The sequence below is a fragment of the Littorina saxatilis genome, linkage group LG4, assembly GCF_037325665.1.
Source record: "Littorina saxatilis isolate snail1 linkage group LG4, US_GU_Lsax_2.0, whole genome shotgun sequence".
Classification (NCBI taxonomy): domain Eukaryota; kingdom Metazoa; phylum Mollusca; class Gastropoda; order Littorinimorpha; family Littorinidae; genus Littorina; species Littorina saxatilis.
In genome coordinates, this window is record NC_090248.1 from 59,837,636 (window position 1) to 59,858,648 (window position 21,013).

Sequence of the window (21,013 nt, forward strand, 5' to 3'; positions counted from 1 at the left end):
AAATCCATTTAACGGAATTGGCAGAGGGAGTGTGCTACGTACGTGCAATAAATAGACCGTTAGGCCTTCAATACTTAATCGGAGCTTTAACCGAGAAAATATTTTGATTTAAACTTCTGACAATTCATACGAATCTAATCTCATCGAATTGAATCTTATTCAATCTGATAACATCTATTCTAGTACAATGTAATATCTTATTCAATTAAATTTAATACAATCTTATCTAATTTGCATGAGCAGTAACAGCAGCAGTCAGAATGCTTCAAGTGGATGGCCACTCCGTTCCTTCTAATTATTTCATCCATCTTGATCTCATCGTCACGCTCATAAGATAATGGCCTATGTCATTTTTTAGAGTTTTGAAAAAATCGCAAAACAACTTCTTTGGTTTCTGAACAATCTGCCCATCTCATTTTTGTTATAAGTTTCAAGCTGCCTATCTCGAGCGGTTGACAGCGGTATACGCGTGAGACAAAGAGCTGACTGGAACATGTTCAATCACCATAACTGCATAACAACCCCGAAAAGGCGTTTGCATACCTTAACATTCTCCAAACAAGTCTTTATGTGTCAAAACGGAAAAGTGCCTAACTCAGAAACGAGAACGGCAGTTTTGCTCACGTAACCGTGGCAATGGTTTCCGTTGGTCTGAGAGTTTATACTCTCTAACACATGAGGTACCCTTCCAGTAGCTTCCCCTGTAGTCACTGCAGAAATGCCTGACACTGAGTAGGTATTGTTCTTATGAGCGTGACGTCATTCTGTCTCATCTTGTCCTGTCTATGTACCTATCCGTTCAACCACCCACGAGCGGAAGCTCTTATCTTTTCTTACTGTAACCTAACTTATTGTATCGTATCTCATCTCAGCTCGTCTCATTTATCAAATCTTTGATTATCTCATCTTATCTCATCTCATCTTATCTATCACATCTGAACTTATTTGTTCAAATCTTATCAAACCTCATCTCATTTTGTCTCATCTGATCTCATCTTGGCTTGTCTGATCTCATTTCGTCTCATCTCATCTCAACTTATATAATCACATCGTGTCTTGTCTAATCTCATCTCATCTTGTATTGTCTTCGGCTTCTCATTTAATCTCATCTCGTTTCAACGCATCTCATTCCGTCTCATCCCATCACATCTTGAATCTCGTCTCGTCTCGTCTCCGCTCACCTTGTGTTATCTCATCTTGTCTCATCTCATCCTATTCTGTCTTATCTCCTCTCAGCTCATCTCATCTCATCATAATTATTTGCTGCAGCAGAAAAACAACCAGCCACCAGGATGCCTCAAGTGTGGAACCCGTCAGTCGCCACAGCCCAGGACGCTGGAGGCTTCAACAAGGGCTCTCGCCTCATGAACCTCTCCAACTTCTCGGACGCCTCTCTGCGCGGGATCAAGGTGCGCAACCGTCTGGAGAACAACCTCAGCGACATCCAGAAGAACTACATCAGTCGCAGCAACCGTCACTGTTCCGCGCGCATTGACCACGCCCGCAAACACATTATTGAGGTGAGGGGGGAGGCGAGTATGTGTGAAGGCAGGCCAGGGCAGGCAGGCAGGCAGACAGACAGACAGACAGACAGACAGACAGACAGACAGACAGACAGAAGGACAGACAGACAGCATTATGTTGGTAAAGGGTGAAATGCGTATGGGTGAAGTCAATGTTAACAACTGTCTCTGTCGCTGACTGTCTCTTTGTATAGATATGTGTCACAGTGTAACTCTGCCTGTGTGTCTCGCTGTCTGTCCGTCTGTGTGTGTGTGTGTGTGTGTGTGTGTGTGTGTGTGTGTGTGTGTGTGTGTGTGTGTGTGTGTGTGTGTGTACAGCAATCTCTGCCACTGTCTGTTTTCTTTGTCTCTACCTGTCTGTCTGTCTGGGTGAAGACAGTGTGTACGTAGAGGTTACATGCCGAGTCTCAGTGATTATTAAAAATAATGGTCGAAGTTGGCGGATCATGAAAAATGCGAGCTTCAGCGAGCTTTTTCATGACCGCGAACTGAGACCATTATTTTTAATAATCACTGAGACGAGGTGTGTAACCTCTTTATTCCTCCTTTCTTCAGTTATTCAAAGAAAACAGGAGTTTTTGTGCGAAAGTTTGATCGAATCCGAATCACTCAACCAGTCAACCTGCGCAGGCGATCGATTAATGCGCGGTTGTATAGTTCCGTGCAAATCATTCCATTATGTTAACACTTCTTGTCAGTTTCCCTGTTTTAGACTAAAATCAAGTACACAGATATATGCTGTTATTCTGCTGTGGCGGTAAAGGCAGATATTGCGTGTTCTGTTTATGTTTTAGTATCGCATAGGATAATGTTCTTTCGTCAAATGGGACTAGCAGACGAACTTTTGCACCCGTGTTCCAACGTTAATTACTGTATGAAGTTCAGTTTTCTGGGGAAAATAGTGTATGAAACCGCTTTATGTTGTTTAAATTGATGAGATGTGTGCATTTGGTTGCGTGTGATCTGTTTATAAAATGAAATATTGTTGAAAACTGACCGTCGGATTGCAGTCAGTGTTGTCGAAGAAACTGCGTTAAAAGAAGGGGAACTACTCTTGTCGGCTAGAGTATGAGTTACTTGCCTTGGGAATTTGCTTGTGATGAACGGTTTGTGCACGGCAGATCTAGATTCAGAAAACAACCTAACTCATGGATTTTATATGGAGATTCATGTGTTCAGGCCTGTAGTTGTTAATTTAAATGCGGTATGTTTGTATTGTTTGCTCCAGAGATGTATATTTCGTACGTATAGAGCGTTCGGAACTTTTCAGTCGCAAAAGTAGTACCAAAACAGAACAGCTTCTCAACCCATTGCACTATCGAGGATTCAGGCTGTTGCTGGCTCGTTATTTGTTTGGTTGCTGGGTCATTATCGAAAAATAACTAGCTCTACAAGTTTACAGAGGTAAAGAAGCAGAGGGGGGAATAAAGCCGTCTCTGTCGCTGTCTGTCTCTTAATTTGCCTTTCTATGTCTCTGTGTTTGTGTCTGTCTATATTGTGTCTGTCTGTCAGTGTGTCGACCTGTGGGTCTACCTGTCTGTCTGTTTGGGTGAAAACAGTGTGTACAGCCGTCTCTGTCGCTGTCTGTCTCTTAATTTGCCTTTCTATGTCTCTCTGTGTTTGTGTCTGTCTGTATTGTGTCTGTCTGTCAGTGTGTCTACCTGTGGGTCTACCTGTCTGTCTGTTTGGGTGAAAACAGTATGTACATCTGTCTCTGTCGCTGTCTGTCTCTGTCTGTCTCTTTGCCTCTGTCTGTGTGTCTGTGTTTGTTTGTGTCTGTGTGTCTGCCTGTCTGTCTGTCTGGGTGAAGACAGTATGTACAGCTGTCTCTGTCGCTGTCTGTCTCTTTGTCTCTGTCTGTCTGTCTGTCTGTCTGTCTGTCTGTCTGTCTGTCTGAGCAGTTCACAACGTGTTCTTTGATTGTTGACAGCGACAGAAGCGGTTCACAGCCTACAGACTGGTGGTGCAGAAGAAACATCCTATCAGACTGCGATCGAGCTATGACGAGGCTCTCAATGACAACTACTCCATGCACGCGTTACGTCACGAGGTACGGCGCATGCTCCGGGACATTGACCCCAACTCGGTGCGCAGGCGCAAAGCAGAGTCCCTGATTCAGCAAAGCCGAGACCAGTAAGTTTCGTACAACGCAGGCTCTGCCTAACTTTTTATGGTGTCTTTTTGTGTGTGTAAAGACGTTGTTCTTTCTTTTTCGTTTCTTTAATTCAATTATTTTTAGTCGTCTGTTTGCTTGTGTTGGTGTTGTTGGTTTTTGTGTTTGTGTGTGTGTGTGTGTGTGTGTGTGTGTGTGTGTGTGTGTGTGTGTGTGTGTGTGTGTGTGTGTGTGTGTGTGTGTGTGTGTGTGTGTGTGGGTATTTATCTATTTTCGAATTTTTTTCTCCGTCTGTGTGTGCTTGGTTGTTTAGTGGTTCATTTATCATTGTATGCATTTACAAATGGATTGATTGATTTATTGATTGATTGATTGATTTATTGATTGATTGATTGATTGATTGATTGATTTGCATATTTCTGCATTAATTGTTGTCTGTATTTTGTTTTATGTTTAAACTTAGTTAACATTCGGTTACTCACCAAGTCAGCGAAGCAGACAACCCACCAACTAAACGACTGACCGACACGTACACCAACCAACCTCATATCAACACTAGGGGGGGGGGGGGGGGGGGGGGGTGGGGGGCGGTTCAGTAAATGCAAGCAGCTGACCGCCGACGACTAGAGGAGACCTACATTTGGCTAGAGACCTGGCTGGGTCGACTTGTGTCAGTGCTGTGAATGGTCACTTGGGTCAGTGCTGTGAATGGTCACTTGTGTCAGTGCTGTGATTGGTCACTTGTGTCAGTGCTGTGAATGGTCACTTGGATCAGTGCTGTGAATGGTCACTTGGGTCAGTGCTGTGATTGGTCACTTGGGTCAGTGCTGTGATTGGTCACTTGGGTCAGTGCTGTGAATGGTCACTTGGGTCAGTGCTGTGAATTGTCACTTGTGTCAGTGCTGTGAATGGTCACTTGTGTCACGTCAGTGCTGTGATTGGTCACTTGGGTCAGTGCTGTGATTGGTCACTTGGGTCAGTGCTGTGAATGGTCATTTGTGTCACGTCAGTGCTGTGATTGGTCACTTGGGTCAGTGCTGTGAATGGTCACTTGTGTCAGTGCTGTGATTGGTCACTTGGGTCAGTGCTGTGATTGGTCACTTGGGTCAGTGCTGTGATTGGTCACTTGGGTCAGTGCTGTGAATGGTCACTTGGGTCAGTGCTGTGAATGGTCACTTGGGTCAGTGCTGTGAATGGTCACTTGGGTCGGTCACTTGGGTCAGTGCTGTGATTGGTCACTTGGGTCAGTGCTGTGAATGGTCACTTGGATCGGTCACTTGGGTCAGTGCTGTGAATGGTCACTTGTGTCAGTGCTGTGAATGGTCACTTGGATCGGTCACTTGGGTCAGTGCTGTGAATGGTCACTTGGATCGGTCACTTGGGTCAGTGGTATGAATGGTCACTTGGGTCAGTGCTGTGAATGGTCACTTGGATCGGTCACTTGGGTCAGTGCTGTGAATGGTCACTTGGATCGGTCACTTGGGTCAGTGCTGTGAATGGTCACTTGTGTCAGTGCTGTTAATGGTCACTTGGGTCAGTGCTGTGATTGGTAACTTGGGTCAGTGCTGTGATTGGTCACTTGGGTCAGTGCTGTGAATGGTCACTTGGATCGGTCACTTGGGTCAGTGGTATGAATGGTCACTTGGGTCAGTGCTGTGATTGGTCACTTGGGTCAGTGCTGTGATTGGTCACTTGGGTCAGTGCTGTGATTGGTCACTTGGGTCAGTGCTGTGATTGGTCACTTGGGTCAGTGCTGTGATTGGTCACTTGGGTCAGTGCTGTGATTGGTCACTTGTGTCAGTGCTGTGATTGGTCACTTGGGTCAGTGCTGTGATTGGTCACTTGGGTCAGTGCTGTGATTGGTCACTTGGGTCAGTGCTGTGATTGGTCACTTGTGTCAGTGCTGTGATTGGTCACTTGTGTCAGTGCTGTGATTAGTCACTTGGGTCAGTGCTGTGATTGGTCACTTGGGTCAGTGCTGTGATTGGTCACTTGGGTCAGTGCTGTGATTGGTCACTTGGGTCAGTGCTGTGATTGGTCACTTGGGTCAGTGCTGTGATTGGTCACTTGGGTCAGTGCTGTGATTGGTCACTTGGGTCAGTGCTGTGATTGGTCACTTGGGTCAGTGCTGTGATTGGTCACTTGGGTCAGTGCTGTGATTGGTCACTTGGGTCAGTGCTGTGAATGGTCACTTGTGTCAGTGCTGTGATTGGTCACTTGTGTCAGTGCTGTGATTGGTCACTTGGGTCAGTGCTGTGATTGGTCACTTGGGTCAGTGCTGTGAATGGTCACTTGTGTCAGTGCTGTGATTGGTCACTTGTGTCAGTGCTGTGATTGGTCACTTGGGTCAGTGCTGTGAATGGTCACTTGGGTCTGTGATGTGAATGGTCACTTGGGTCAGTGCTGTGATTGGTCACTTGGGGGGCTGTTGGGCCGATTGAGCGCAGGGGACTTATGTTTCTTTGGTATTTTGCTCTATGTTGGATGCATGTATTCGTGTTTTCCAAAGCCTGAGACTTTTGCTGTGACCCTGGGATCTTTATCGTGCGCATGCGTGCACACGGGGGTGCTCGGGCACCGAGGAGAGTCTGCAGAAAGGTGACTCTGTGAAACAAAGGTCGACCAACAGCTTATTATGCACGCGTATTTTTCCTCCTGTCGCGGGCAATCCTGGTGTAGGTTTGCGGTAGTCTTGGGCGCAGTGTGGCAAGGACAGTTTTCACCTTCCTAAAACAGCGCTTCAAAATGACAATTCTTCTTCTCTCCGTCTTTCGCAGGTACAAAGATACAATGACGAAGAACCGCGCAGCCATCGAAGACCTCATCCCCAAACCCAAACCAGTAGTCGTCGAGGAGAAGGAAGACACCCGAAGCCCCACTCCTCCCCCCGCCCCCAAGGCCATGCGTCGCTCCATCTTTGGACCGCCACTACGAGGGTTGGCCCACACGGCGCAGCCTGTTACCGTAAAAATGGTTAAGGAGCAATCCTGGATGGACACTGCGCCCTCTCCCGACAAAGCGTTGGCCCCCAAGAACCTCAACCCTCACGCTGTGTTGCCTTCTATTCAAGCTTAGATGGTTCTGCGAGGACGTTGCACTACATTGTTTCAGGATCTGTGCTTTGCGAGGTTCTGCCTACTGGAAGACTAAGGGGGAGGAGTTTTCGAGTTCGAGAGAGACTAAAAGAGAGAGGGAGAGAAAGAGAGAGAGGGAGAGAGAGAGAGAGAGACAGAGGGACAGAGAGACAGAGGGAGAGACAGAGGGAGAGACAGAGAGAGAGAGAAAGAGAGAGAGAGAGACTCAGACTCAGACTCAGAACTTTATTACAAAAGGATAAAGGTTTTAGGCAAAGCCTATTCTTCCCTTCCAACCTGTCCTTTATACAACACATAAAGACAGACGCACATAAAAAATATAAATTCAATCATATAGAATACAGAAATACATTGTATGGAATGCAACTTAATGTGCATTTTTAGGAATTACATAAGGAGAACTCAAAAATTACAAAATTACATTGACATAGTTATACCGTTCATTTGGGAATAAAGTTGCTCCGATCAGCTACACATCCGTTAACACTAGTACACAATGTTTAACAAAATAACAATCGAACAAGACATTTCATTCACGAATGATGTGTGAACGTGACTGTCTCTTAAACATTTTCACTAAAGTTGCATTTCTTATCTGTTGGGGGAAGGAGTTCCAGAGAAACGTTCCCGAGAAGGCTAAGCTCGATTTGTAGAGGTCTATGCGAGGTATAGGAGGGATGATTTTTTGGGACCCATATCTTTTTGTGGCATGTTTGAACTGTGATTGCAAATATTTAGGACAGTCGTCATTTAGAATTTTATACATGAACACAGCCTTGTTTAACGTCAACTGATCTTTCAAGGGGAGGAAATTCAGGAGCTTTAGTTTATCATCCGTGGACCTATTCAAATCATGCAGAATACGTTTTGCAGCTCGGCGATGCAGGGAATTGAGTCTTTTTAAATGAACATCACTGCAGTTATCCCAAAGTGTCGATGCGAAGTTTATATGAGGCATTAATATGTGGGCGTAATAGAACATTTTGAGTGCTGCAGAACCTGCGTAATGCCTTAATTTTGATAACAGGTACACATTTTTTTATACTAGCTTGCAAATATTACTCAAATGAGTTTGCCATTTCAACTCTTGATCAATGGTAACACCCAATAATCTATGTTCCCTAACTTGCTGCACTTGAGTTGAACCAACTGACAGTTGTAATTGTAAAGGACTTAATTGGTGTTTTTGTCTCGCGGTTATCACCATACTCTTTGTTTTAATCGGATGAATGATCATCGCATTAGAAACGCACCACTCAGTGATTTCATCCACACTTGTTTGAAGAGAAGAGTTGACGGATTCCAAAGATTTTTGACTGGTGTGAACAGAAGAGTCATCCGCGAAGAACTCACATCTAACTTTTTCATCGGACACATGAAGGGGTAAATCTAAGAGAAATCGAGCAAAAACAGAATGATGGTCACTAAAACTGGAATGCACTACTTGCGCATTGAGAGAGAGAGAGAGAGAGAGAGAGAGAGAGAGAGAGAGAGAGAGAGAGAGAGAGAGAGAGAGAGAGAGAGAGAGAGAGAGAGAGAGAGAGAAATCAGATTTTCTTGTTTTGATCTTTCTTGCAAATGCATGATATGGGCAGACCCTTAAACTATTGGGGATTTTGGATTCCGTCCTGTGCGATAAATGCAATAATTTTGTGTCCGACTAACTGTTGTTGCAATAATGTATCATGCTATGATTCTTGTGAAGCTACACTGCGCGTGCTGTTTCAGTGTTTTGGCATGACGCATGGCCCTCAGTTGTTGGAGATCCCTGCTGTCTGCAAAGATGTCTTCTGTGTTCTGTTCTGCTTCCCCCATTAGACGGTTTTCGGAAATGACGCCATCGGGTTTGGTTAGGTGGTGAAAGAGCCTTTTCTCTGACAAATAAACTTACACGTGTTCCTGCCCACGGGTATCCGACACACCCCTCGCTAGTGATTCGCCCCTCTAAAGTTTGTCCGAGTAAAAGCAAGGGTATTCACGATTTCACAACTCTGACAGAGTTATTTTCGGAATGTGTCAATGAACTCATCGGGGAGGGCGCCAGGTGGAGTCTTCCGGGCATGTGTTGATTTAGAAGCACGGCTGACAGAACGTGAGTGTGTGAGCTTGCTTTATGTCATGTGTTGTAACTTCTGCCTCTCCTTGCCTCTTGTCCTGTAAATATCGTTGTTTACATTTCTGTAAATATGTGTTGTTAAAACTGTACGTAGCGAATTCTAGCATTCAAAACACACACCACAATATTCATGTAACACACAATCTAGCACACGAAGAAACACACAGGGTTTCCTCTGAATACCGAGGTCGGCCAGTAATGTAGGCACATGTATTTGAACACAACGCGAGGCATAGACTAACTGATTGTGCAGCATTACGGGGCCAGAATAAAGGAAAGATAGTTGCTCTCCTCGGCAATCTTCAGAGGATACGGACCCTCTCTAGGGCTCCGGTTACAACCGCACCTTGTCTGGTCTATTAAGTTTGGTGGTACTCGGGGTCTGAAAAAGGACTTGGATGCTTTGCTTGTGTGTGTGTGCTTTTAATGTGTCTCTCTCAAGAGAAAAGGACTGTGAATATCAATCAATCAATCAATCAATAGGAAGCTTATATAGCGCGTATTCCGTGGGTACAGTTCTAAGCGCTTGAATAAGGGAATGCTTTGTGGAATCTCCGCTCAAGACTAGCTAACAGGCCTACAGGTAAGGAACAGGCATCAGTGAAACTGAAGAAGACAGTGTTGTTGGTATCGACACAATACATTTTCCAACATTTTTCTCTTTTTTTTTTTAGTGCGATTTGGGATTGCTGAAGATGACACCAATATGTCTGCTTCAGCTTCTGTTTATGAGAAGAATCTTTCAGATTTCAGCAAACTACAAAACTGTTTGTTTTTTTAGATGTTCACGAGTTTTTGCTATCCTGAGTGATGTAACCGGTTGTGTTTTATACAACGATATTCATTGCTTCTCATTATCGTTTTTGGAATCTTATGTTGTTGTTGTTGTTGGGTTTAAAAAAAAAATGTGTTAGTAAGTAAGTTATTTATTGTAAGTTGTTGACTTTTTTTAGAATGTCGAGATAGTTTTCAGTTTCCTTAGATAAAACATTGAACATGTCATTGCTGCGCTGCAGTGTATGCGTGCGTGCGTACGCGCGTGTGTGTGCATGCGTCTGTGCGTGCGTGCATACGTTTGTGTGTGTGTGCATGCGTGCGTGCGTGCGTACGTGTGTGTGATTGTGTGTGTGTGTGTGTGTGTGGGTGTGTGTGTGTGTGTGTGTGTGTGTGTTGATATCGCATTTAATATGCTCGAAAACATGTTTTCAATTTACAGGCTGAATCTTTATGAGCAAACAAGAATAGCATCATTGTTGCTTTAAGAATGCGTTACTTCTTCTTCTTCTTCGTCGTTCGCTAGAATGCGTTACAAGATAAGAAACCGTATTCACGAAAACAAGCGCGGCAGGTGGTGATAGTCGATGTACAAAGGTGGATCGGGCCAAAGAACCACGATTGTTTGATTCCAGGGACAAGACCCTCAAAATCAAAAGCGTAAGCAGGTCGTTAACCATTTTCTTGTCTACAAAAGCACTTCAGTGGCCTGTCCTCGAGTCACATAGTTTGTTCTGCCGAAACTAGGTCATCATTCATTACTCGTTTCGTTGTCATAGAAAGCTCACACACACACACACACACACACACACGCACGCACGCACGCACACACACACACACACACACACACGCGCGCACGCACGCACACACACACACACTCACTCACACACACACGCACACACGTACACACACACACACACGCACGCACATACACACGCACGCACGCACACACACACGCACACACACACACAAACACACACACGCACACACGCACGCACGCTCAATAACAAAACAAACAAAAACACACACACACGTACACAAACACACACACACAAACACACACACACACACACACACACACACACACACACACACACACACACATGCAAAAGCATAGGCAAATCATAGATGGTGAGCCGAAATTTTTTCCCGGGAAGGAATGTAGGGCCTACCTTTACATTATGGATACAGAGATAGAGTTAAAAAGGGCTTCGTCGGAGATTACTTGACCAAAGTTTCAACCAATTTGGTTGAAAAATGAGAGCGTGACAGTGCCGCCTCAACTTTCACGAAAAGCCGGATATGACGTCATCAAAGACATTTATCAAAAAAATGAAAAAAACGTCTGAGGATATCATACCCAGGAACTCTCATGTTAAATTTCATAAAGATCGGTCTAGTAGTTTAGTCTGAATCGCTCTACACACACACACAGACAGACACACACACACACACATACACCACGACCCTCGTCTCGATTCCCCCTCTATGTTAAAACATTTAGTCAAAACTTGACTAAATGTAAAAATAAAGAAAGAGAAAAGAGAGAGGAAAGAGAGAGAGAAAAAAAATGGACGAAAAAGTAGAAAGATGAGAAAGAGGGTAGAAAAAAAAAAGAAAAAAAGAGGAACAAGTTCGAAAACGTCAACATGTGCATAGTTGCGAAACGTAAAATGAAGGTTACTTCTTATGTATTTTATTCAGAAAACAAAAAACGATTTTCAAAAAATAGTATGTTGTTTTAGTTATCAGCAGTTGATAATTACCTGCAAGATCACAGCCAGGATGGGAATATGTTGTCACCGAATGTTATCAACCACGATAGTGTCACTCAAAACAACTATGGGCGGTATTGTGGTATGTTTGTCTTTATGCCAATGCAAAGATAACAACAATGCTGACAGTGAAAGCTCGTTTTAGCTTCAACATACATGTGATATTTAAAGTAAACATGTAAACATGATAGCATGGACGTTGCATGCATGATGTGCACAGATATACCGTCCATACATCATATGACACTGAGATTATTTACTTGACTTATTAAATTCAAATGACGTGTCAACGATAATTGACTAATTAACCTGTCAGAGCTGTCATGGGCTACCCTTGAGGCACAAAAATGGATATCTGATTCAGATACGCTGCTGACGGCAAAGTATATTTTTCAGGTATACATCCTCCTTCTTAGTTAAGTTGTTTGTATTCAGGTACATTTTGTTTAATAAACATGGAATGTAGAGGGAGAGAGAGAGAGAGAGAGAGAGAGAGAGAGAGAGAGAGAGAGAGAGAGAGAGAGAGAGAGAGAGAGAGAGAGAGAGAGAGAGAGAGAGACTCAGACTCAGACTCAGAACTTTATTACAAAAGGATAAAGGTTTTAGGCAAAGCCTATTCTTCCAACCTGTCCTTTATACAACACATAAAGACAGACGAACATAACAAATAAAAATTCAATCATATAAGATATAGAAATACATTGTATGTATTGCAATACTATGTGCAGTTACGGAATTATATTTAAGGAGAACTCAACAATTACAAAATTACATTGACATAGTTAAGCCTTTCATTTTGAGAATTAAGTTGCTCAGATAAGCTACACATCCGTTAACACTAGTACAAAATGTTCAACAAAATAACAATCGAACAAGACATTTCATTCACGAATGATGTGTGAACGGGACTGTCTCTTAAACAATTTCACTGAAGTTGCATTTCTTATCTGTTGGGGGAAGGAGTTCCAGAGAAAAGCTCCCGAGAAGGCTAGGCTCGATTTGTAGAGGTCTATGCGAGGTATAGGAGGGATGATTTTTTGGGACCCATATCTTTTTGTGGCATGTTTGAAATGTGATTGCAAATATTTAGGACAGTCGTCATTTAGAATTTTATACATGAACACAGCCTTGTTTAACGTCAACTGATCTTTCAAGGGGAGGAAATTTAGGAGCTTTAGTTTTTCATCCGTGGACCTATTCAAATCATGCAGAATAAGTTTTGCAGCTCGGCGATGCAGGGAATTGAGTCTTTTTAAATGAACATCACTGCAGTTATCCCAAAGTGTCGAAGCGAAGTTTATATGAGGCATTATGTGGGCGTAATAGAACATTTTGAGTGCTTCAGAATCGGCGTAATGCCTTAATTTTGATAACAGGTACAAATTCTTTGATACTACTTTGCAAATATTACTCAAATGAGTTTGCCATTTCAACTCTTGATCAATGGTAACACCTAATAGTCTATGTTCCTTAACTTGCTGCACTTGAGTTGAACCAACTGACAGTTGTAATAGTAAAGGACTTAACTGGTGTTTTTGTCTCGTGGTTATCACCATACTCTTTGTTTTAATCGGATGAATGATCATTGCATTAGAAACGCACCACTCAGTGATTTCATCCACACTTGTTTGAAGAGAAGAGTTGACGGATTCCAAAGATTTTTGACTGGTGTGAACAGAAGAGTCATCCGCGAAGAACTCACATCTAACTTTTTCATCGGGCACATGAAGGGGTAAGTCATTTATATAAATACAGAACAAGATAGGTCCTAATACAGACCCTTGAGGGACACCACTCCTGACAATCTTACACAATACATCACGCATTCACATCGACCAGCAGATCGCAGCCATTTCGGCGCATATCCTACTTTTCACGGCCTATTATTCCAAGTCACACAGGTATTTTGGTGGACATTTTTTTTATCTATGCCTATACAATTTTGCCAGGAAAGACCCTTTTGTCAATCGTGGGATCTTTAACGTGCACACCCTAATGTAGTGTACACGAAGGGACCTCGGTTTTTCGTCTCATCCGAAAGACTAGCACTTGAACCCACCACCTAGGTTAGGAAAGGGGGGAGAAAATTGCTAACGCCCTGACCCAGGGTCGAACTCGCAACCTCTCGCTTCCGAGCGCAAGTGCGTTACCACTCGGCCACATGTCCGCACCGTTGTCATCGAACTGCAATATCAGTTCTTTCAAATTATTTTAAAACAACTTCGACGCAACCTAGGGTCACAACACTTGACGACCTGTTTAAGTAGACATTAAAGTACGATTTAAAACATACTCTTTTGTTCCACAAAGAGTCAGTACGGAGAAACGACCATCAAAACGGAAAAATATCGGGACAGAAAGACAAACAAGTCGCGTAAGGCCAAAATACAACATTTAGTCAAGCTCAGTCCAACTCACAGAATGAAACTGAACGCATTGCATTTTGTCCGCAAGACCGTACACTCGTAACATCGTCTGTCCACCGCTCGTGACAAAGGCAGTGAAATTAACAATCCAGAAAAGCGCGGTGGCGGTTGCGCTGAGGAGGATAGCACGCTTTTCTATATCTCTATTCTTTTTAACTCTCTGAACGTGTTTTTAATCTAAACATATCATATCTATATGTTTTTGGAATCAGGAACGGACAAGGAATAAGATGCAATTGTTTTTAAATCGATTCTTTCTTTCTTTCTTTATTTGGTGTTTAACGTCGTTTTCAACCACGAAGGTTATATCGCGACGGGGAAAGGGGGGAGATGGGATAGAGCCACTTGTCAATTGTTTCTTGTTCACAAAAGCACTAATCAAAAATTTGCTCCAGGGGCTAGCAACGTAGTACAATGTATTACCTTACTGGGAGAATGCAAGTTTCCAGTACAAAGGACTTAACATTTCTTACTATACTGCTTGACTAAAATCTTTACACAAATTGACTATATTCTAAACAAGAAACACTTAACAAGGGTAAAAAGAGAAACATAATCCGTTAGTCGCCTCTTACGACATGCTGGGGAGCATCGGGTAAATTCTTCCCCCTAACCCGCGGGGGGTTTTAAATCGATTTTGGAAATTTAATTTTAATCATAATTTTTATATTTTTAATTTTCAGAGCTTATTTTTAATCCGAATATGACATATTTATATTTTTTTGAATCAGAAAATGATGAAGAATAGGATAAACGTAATTTTGGATCGTTTTATAAAAAAAACTAATTTTAATTACAATTTTCTAATTTTTAATGACCAAAGTCATCAATTAATTTTTAGGCCTCCAAACTGAAATGCAAATACCAAAGTCCGGCCTTTGTCGAAGATTGCTTGGCCAAAATTTCAATCAATTTGATTGAAAAATGAGGGTGTGACAGTGCCGCCTCAACTTTTACAAAATGCCGGATATGACGTCATCAAAGATATTTATCGAAAAAATAAAAAAAAGTCTGGGGATATCATACCCAGGAACTCTCATGAAAAATGTCATACAGATCGGTCCAGTAGTTTACTCTGAATCGCTCTACACACACACACACACACACACGCATACACACACTCTGAGAGACACACACTGAGACTCACAGACACACACACGCACGCACACACACGCACACACACACACTCACCCACACGCTCTGCTGAACAGACCACTTTAAGTTGATACTACACTAGCGTTACCCCCAAGGCAAACACAAATAATTGCAACATAGCTTTTAAACTATAAAAACATCGTAAAGTGGAGGGTGTATCCCTTATCAAACAATGGCTTCACCGACATCAACATATCAATAACACCCTTTGTTTGACACAAGCCTAGCACATGACAGTTCTTTCAGGTACATCATTTATGTCATCAATTGCATAAGATATCGCATGCATTATAAGCATAAATGGTACGTGCGTAATGTATGCTCACGTAATTTATTCAAACCACAACACCGCCCACTGTTGGAGTAAGTGAAATGATCGGTCCTGGTTCACATTGTTTCATCATTGACGTATTTCACTACAACAGACAAACGAATACAGTACTCGTCACATTTCGTTGATAATAAAAATATAGCACATCTCTTTAATTGGGTTGCAATTAGTACCTGTCGAAAACAATCTACATTATCACTCGCGCTCCCACACGCACACAGACACAACGACACACACTGTCACACACATACGTTCACACAAACACACACACACACACACACACACACACACACACACACACACACACACACACACACACACGCATACACACACACACACACACACTCTCGCGCGCGCACATACACACACACATACACACACACACACGCACACACACATACACACGCACACACACTCACACACCCACACACACACATACACACACACAGACACACATACACACACCCACCCACACACACACACACATACACACACACTCACACACACACACACACATCACACACACACACTCACCAACACACACACACACACACGCACATACACACACACTCACTCACACACACACACACACACACACACACACACGCACACATACAAACACACATACAAACACACATACAAACACACTGACACACACACACACACGCACACACATACAAACACACACACACACACACACTCACACACACACACACACACATACAAACACACGCACACACACACACACACACGCACACACACAACCCCACACACACACACACACACACACACACACACACACACACACACACACACACCCCACACACACATACATGAAAAAGCATAGGCAGATCATAGATGGTGAACCAAGCTGTTTTCCCGGGAAGGAATGTAGGGCCAGCTTTACATTATGGATAAAGAGATATAGTTAAACAGGGCTCCAACACTATAATTATGTGAAGTACATTTACTTCTGAGGACCCTACAGTGTAAGGTTAGTGTATACAATCAGTTTGAAAACTTTGCTATTCGCGATAAAGTGACTCCACTCAAGAAAGGTGCCTGGTTTCAGATAAATGAAGTACATTTTGTACTTGTGCTTCTAATTATCCCCTGTACCTGTTTGTTTTTAGTGAGATATTACAAGGAATAGATACATCAAGACGTCCCTCCTTCATAATGTGTTCCAGACATCTCAGACATGAAAAGAGAAACAGAGTTCAAAGACATGCCAATAATTGCGAAAGGTAAAATGAAGGTTACTTCTTATGTGTTTTTCTCAGAAAACGATTTTCGAAAATAATGTCTTGCTGACATAGTTATCAGCAGTAGATAATCACATGCCAGGCTGGGCATTAGTTGTCACCAAATATTATTAATCCAGATTGTTTCACTCAAAACAACAGTGGGCGGTATTGTGGTGTGTTTGTTTTTGTGGCAATGATAAGTTAAAAACAATACTGATAGTGATATGTCGGATGAGCTTCAACATACATGAGCTATTTGAGGAAACTTGATAACGTGGACGCTGCATGATGTGAACAGATGTGCGATAAATCACGTGACACTGAAATTGTTTACTTCACTGAGTAAGAAATGACATGTCAAAGAGGCATAATTACCTGTACGAGCTGTCACGAGCTGTTGTTGGCACACGAAATAGATATCAGATACCCTGCTGACAGCAAAACATTTTTTCAGTACTACACCCTCCTTCGTATGATGATGGTATATGGACTGAAGCAGTATATGATTCACGATGGCCAATATTAGACACAATGGGTCCTAATATGGACCAGCTACAAATTGATCTGAATTTCTATCAAAGCTAATTTTGCTCTGATTAGACCTAATTGTTAACGTAAGACACAAATCGAGCACAACATCGAGCACAAAATAAAACGTATTTCTGAGAAACAAAGCTTGTTATAAGCATAAAAAAAAACCGGGGTCTTCCCCTATGTATCGATGGATAAGCTTCCAAGCTGATAAAGTACTTCTCTAGTCTCGACCAAGTCGAAGATTGTTGAAATTAATGATGTTAATTGGAAAATACTGTCGCCACAGTGCCGCCTTTAAAAATATTACAGACGGATAAGGTCAGAGAGATTTATTAAAAACAAAGAAGGAGAAGTGTTGAGATATTATCTGGAAAAAATGCCAACAACTTATAAAAGAAAAGGCAAATTCAAGTGCTTCAAATCAAAAATCTTTCAAAAGTAAAGTCATTCCAAATGCTTAAACCTGAAAATTTCGAAAAGATAAGGCAGTATGCGAGATTAAAATTCTACGAAAACATAAACTTCCAACATTTGCAGCACGATTATGTTCTGTAATTATCTTCATGGGCCACCTGGAATCCAAGATTCGTTCCACTTACACTGGACCTCAGCCTGAACTGTGCAAACGCTACATCGATGATTGCCTCGGTGTCACCTCTCTCTCGTTGTCTGACCTCACTGATTACATACATTGTGTCTGTAACTACCATCCCTCCATCAAATACACCTTTGATATCTCTCCTTCCGCAGTCGTTTTTCTGGATTTGAACATTTCCCTGTCTGATAGCATTCTTACCACCAGTGTTCATTACAAAGACTCACACCTACCTTATTTTCCAATCCTCTCACCCTTGTTCCACCATCCGGAGCATTTCATTTTCCCAGTTTCTCAGACAGCGCTGCATCTGTTCCGACACAGATGACTTTGAAGAGAAAGCAGCAGAAATGTCTGACTTCTTCCTTCAACGTGATTACCCATCCAGCCTCTTAAATGTGGCCTTAAACAAAGTTCGCCGTATCCCGAGACAGGAAGCTCTGCAGCCATCATCCACCTCAGACAGATCAGACAGACCTGTAGCAGTTCTGGCTCACCATCCTCACAACCTACCTTGTTTGCCACATTTTGAACAGAATTGGTTCATTCTTAAGTCTAGCCCTTCTGTTGGCAAAACTTTCAATCTGCCACCCTTGTTGGCCTCCCGACGGGACTGCAACCTTCGAGATTCCCTGGTTCGTTCCTCTCTACGTTCGCCAGTTCCCCTACAACCCGGCACACACTCATGCCAGAACCCTCGTTGCCACACCTGCCCCCACATTTGCCACTCCACCATTCTGACCGGACCCCCAAAAGATTTCAAAATTAAACGCACGTTCTCCTGCACCAGCGGCAACCTCATTTATGCAATATATATCCTGTCTCAAATGCCCCACAGTACTCTACATTGGTGAAACGAAAATAACACTAGATGCCCGGGTGAGAGGTGTCTAGCAAATGTACAGCACCTCCACAGACAGAAAACAAGTAGAGTCCGGTTTCATATTATCCCTGGGCACATCCACACCTGACGGTTTGATTGTGGATTCGCGGTACGTGTGTGTGTGTGTGTGTGTGTGTGTGTGTGTGTGTGTGTGTGTGTGTGTTTGTGTGTGTGTGTGTGTTTGTGTGGGTGCACGATGTGTGTGTGTGTATGTGTGTGTGTGTATGTGTGTGTGTGTGTGTGTGTGCGTGCATGCGTGTGTTTTATATATATTTTTTATTCATTTAAAAAAAAAATGTCTTCCCCTTATGAATGTGTGTGTGCCCCTGACATCATCTAACCACTTCTCTCCCCTGTCATATCATTCCGTTCCTAGAGTTCCTTCCCTTTTTTTGTGTTTCCCCTCTATAGTCTTTACACACCTTGTTCGTTCCGTGTTGCGTCTGCTTTTGTTGCCTTTTGTGTTTGTGTGTGCCTTATGAAGCTTACATAATTCGTTCCGTCTTGTGCTTTCCTTGTATCGGTGAGTACAGAATTATTTTGTGTTTTTTATTCTGTAACTATGCAATGGTATTTCTTTCAAAGGCAGCGCTTGGACATGCAGACACAATTGCTTTAACATGCTAGCTGTCTTGTGCTGTTTGCAAAGAATGTGCATATACTCATGGCCCATGTAAAGATACATATATCTGCTCAATTCAGATTATCAACTTCTGAAGTTACAAAAAAGCAAACAAACAAAAATAAACGGAAAGTTATATCGGTTATTTTTGGTCACACTGAAGTTATTGAACACAACGAGTCTACTCATCATAGTATTTTGTTACAGGTAAGACTTTTCAGAAAAGCCACATCATGCGGCTGACATCACGGCCTTGATCCCACTTGTATACTTGTACCGGGACAACACGTATAAAAGAGCAGACGTCGCAAAGTGACGTTCCATCTTGGAGGAGGAGACTCACCTTCACGCTTCCAGAGAGACCGGTTTCAGGCCATTGCCAGGTGAGTATACTCTGGCCGGGTGCTAAACAATTCTTGACAGACTTCTCTACATTTCACTACGAGTCCTGCTTTATCAGCCATAAACGGAAAGCAGCATTATACATAGGTAGGACTCCATTGGAAAGTTCATGGTGATGATCGTGGTTTGACGCCCGATCATTGCCGTAATGAACCCCGACAGCGCGATGCAATGGAGGGCTTCAAATAGGCGTTGAGAGGTTGACAATCCCAGACCATTATCGAACAGTGGTGAAATTATTTCAGCAAATAATTCCAACTCTGAACAATAAAAGCAAAGGTGCAGCATGTATGCAAGCAACAGGATGCTCGCATTCCACGTAAAATCCCCAATGGAACTTTTGAGATCTGTGGTGCCTGTGACAATTGTATTTTTTTATCAACGACTGATTATGACCCGAGCGCATCTCTTTGTAAAAAAACTATTACCCCGTGTGAATCACTTTCGATGAAACAAAATTGTGTTATAAAATGTTCAAGTAGACGAAACACTGTGCTCAACAGTCGAGGTTAATGAAAGTACAAAAGTTCTTTCTTCGTGGTTGTCATTCTGAAATGTCATTTAAATAAGATAATACTATGGATTTGTTTATTCTTTTTTGTTTGTTTATTTAATTGTTTTTCGCTTCAACTTTATTTTCAGAATTGTCATCTCCCTTAGCAAAATTCTTCGTAGATGAAATAATAGCAACCTATCATATTCACACAATCCAAAAGCAGCATCATATGTGCTGCTATTTACATGTATCTCAAACGTTTTTCCATCGGATATGTTTCTATATTTTTTCTTGGTGGATAGTAGTCCAGTTTCCTTAATTATTTTTCTTTTCCTTTTGTCAGATTTCACGCAGTCTGGGTGTTGACCATTTACCACATCAATAATTAACTTCTCTGCCGAACCGTGAGTGGACCTTTTGCGCATTCACCCCATCACAAGGTAAGTCCATTTCAATGTCATTACTTTATTGTACCATCGCTGGGAAATTCGGGTCGCTTCCTCCCAGTAGAAAACTAGCCTCAACATAGTCCCGCTACTCAGGAAAATGTGTGTATCGGTGTAATCAGCCATCTGCACCTATAGGGAAGTATGACCGAGGTCTTTTACATGCCACTGTGGTGACACGGGTTGGAACGTGGAAACCGTTTCCGACTCTTCAGATAAATTTTACCTGTGTCCATCGCGGCCTGGATTCGAACCCTTGACCCGCGAATCACTGGTCCAATGCTCCACCAACTACAAGACCCCTCATGTACATGTACCGTAAAATCCCTAGCATAAGCCCACCCCCCCTGTGCACAGATTTAGGGCAAAATTGGGGGGTGGGCGTTTGCTAGGGATAGACCCCTTTGCACAAAGTAAGTTTTGTGCTCAACCGTGTAATTGAGTGAATACAAACCCAGAAAGCATGTAAGTTAGGTCGTG

General features: G+C 42.7%; 1 protein-coding gene across 2 annotated transcripts in view; it reads left to right on the top strand.

The window, feature by feature from the left end:
• The first annotated feature begins 1,273 nt into the window (after positions 1-1,273).
• The window catches only part of LOC138965231 (uncharacterized), a 23,720-nt gene continuing 3,980 nt past the window's right edge, over positions 1,274-21,013 (top strand). The window contains exons 1-5 of one of the 2 annotated variants that reach the window (XR_011455373.1): positions 1,274-1,520; positions 3,454-3,656; positions 6,414-9,430; positions 19,397-19,572; positions 20,431-20,527. Coding sequence is in view for 1 of the 2 variants with exons in the window: in XM_070337356.1 (XP_070193457.1) it covers positions 1,293-1,520; positions 3,454-3,656; positions 6,414-6,711 (729 nt within the window). In the remaining variant the exon portion in view is untranslated. Of the gene's footprint in view, positions 1,521-3,453; positions 3,657-6,413; positions 9,838-19,396; positions 19,573-20,430; positions 20,528-21,013 lie in introns of those variants that run through there. The other variant, XM_070337356.1, reaches the window with a different exon arrangement.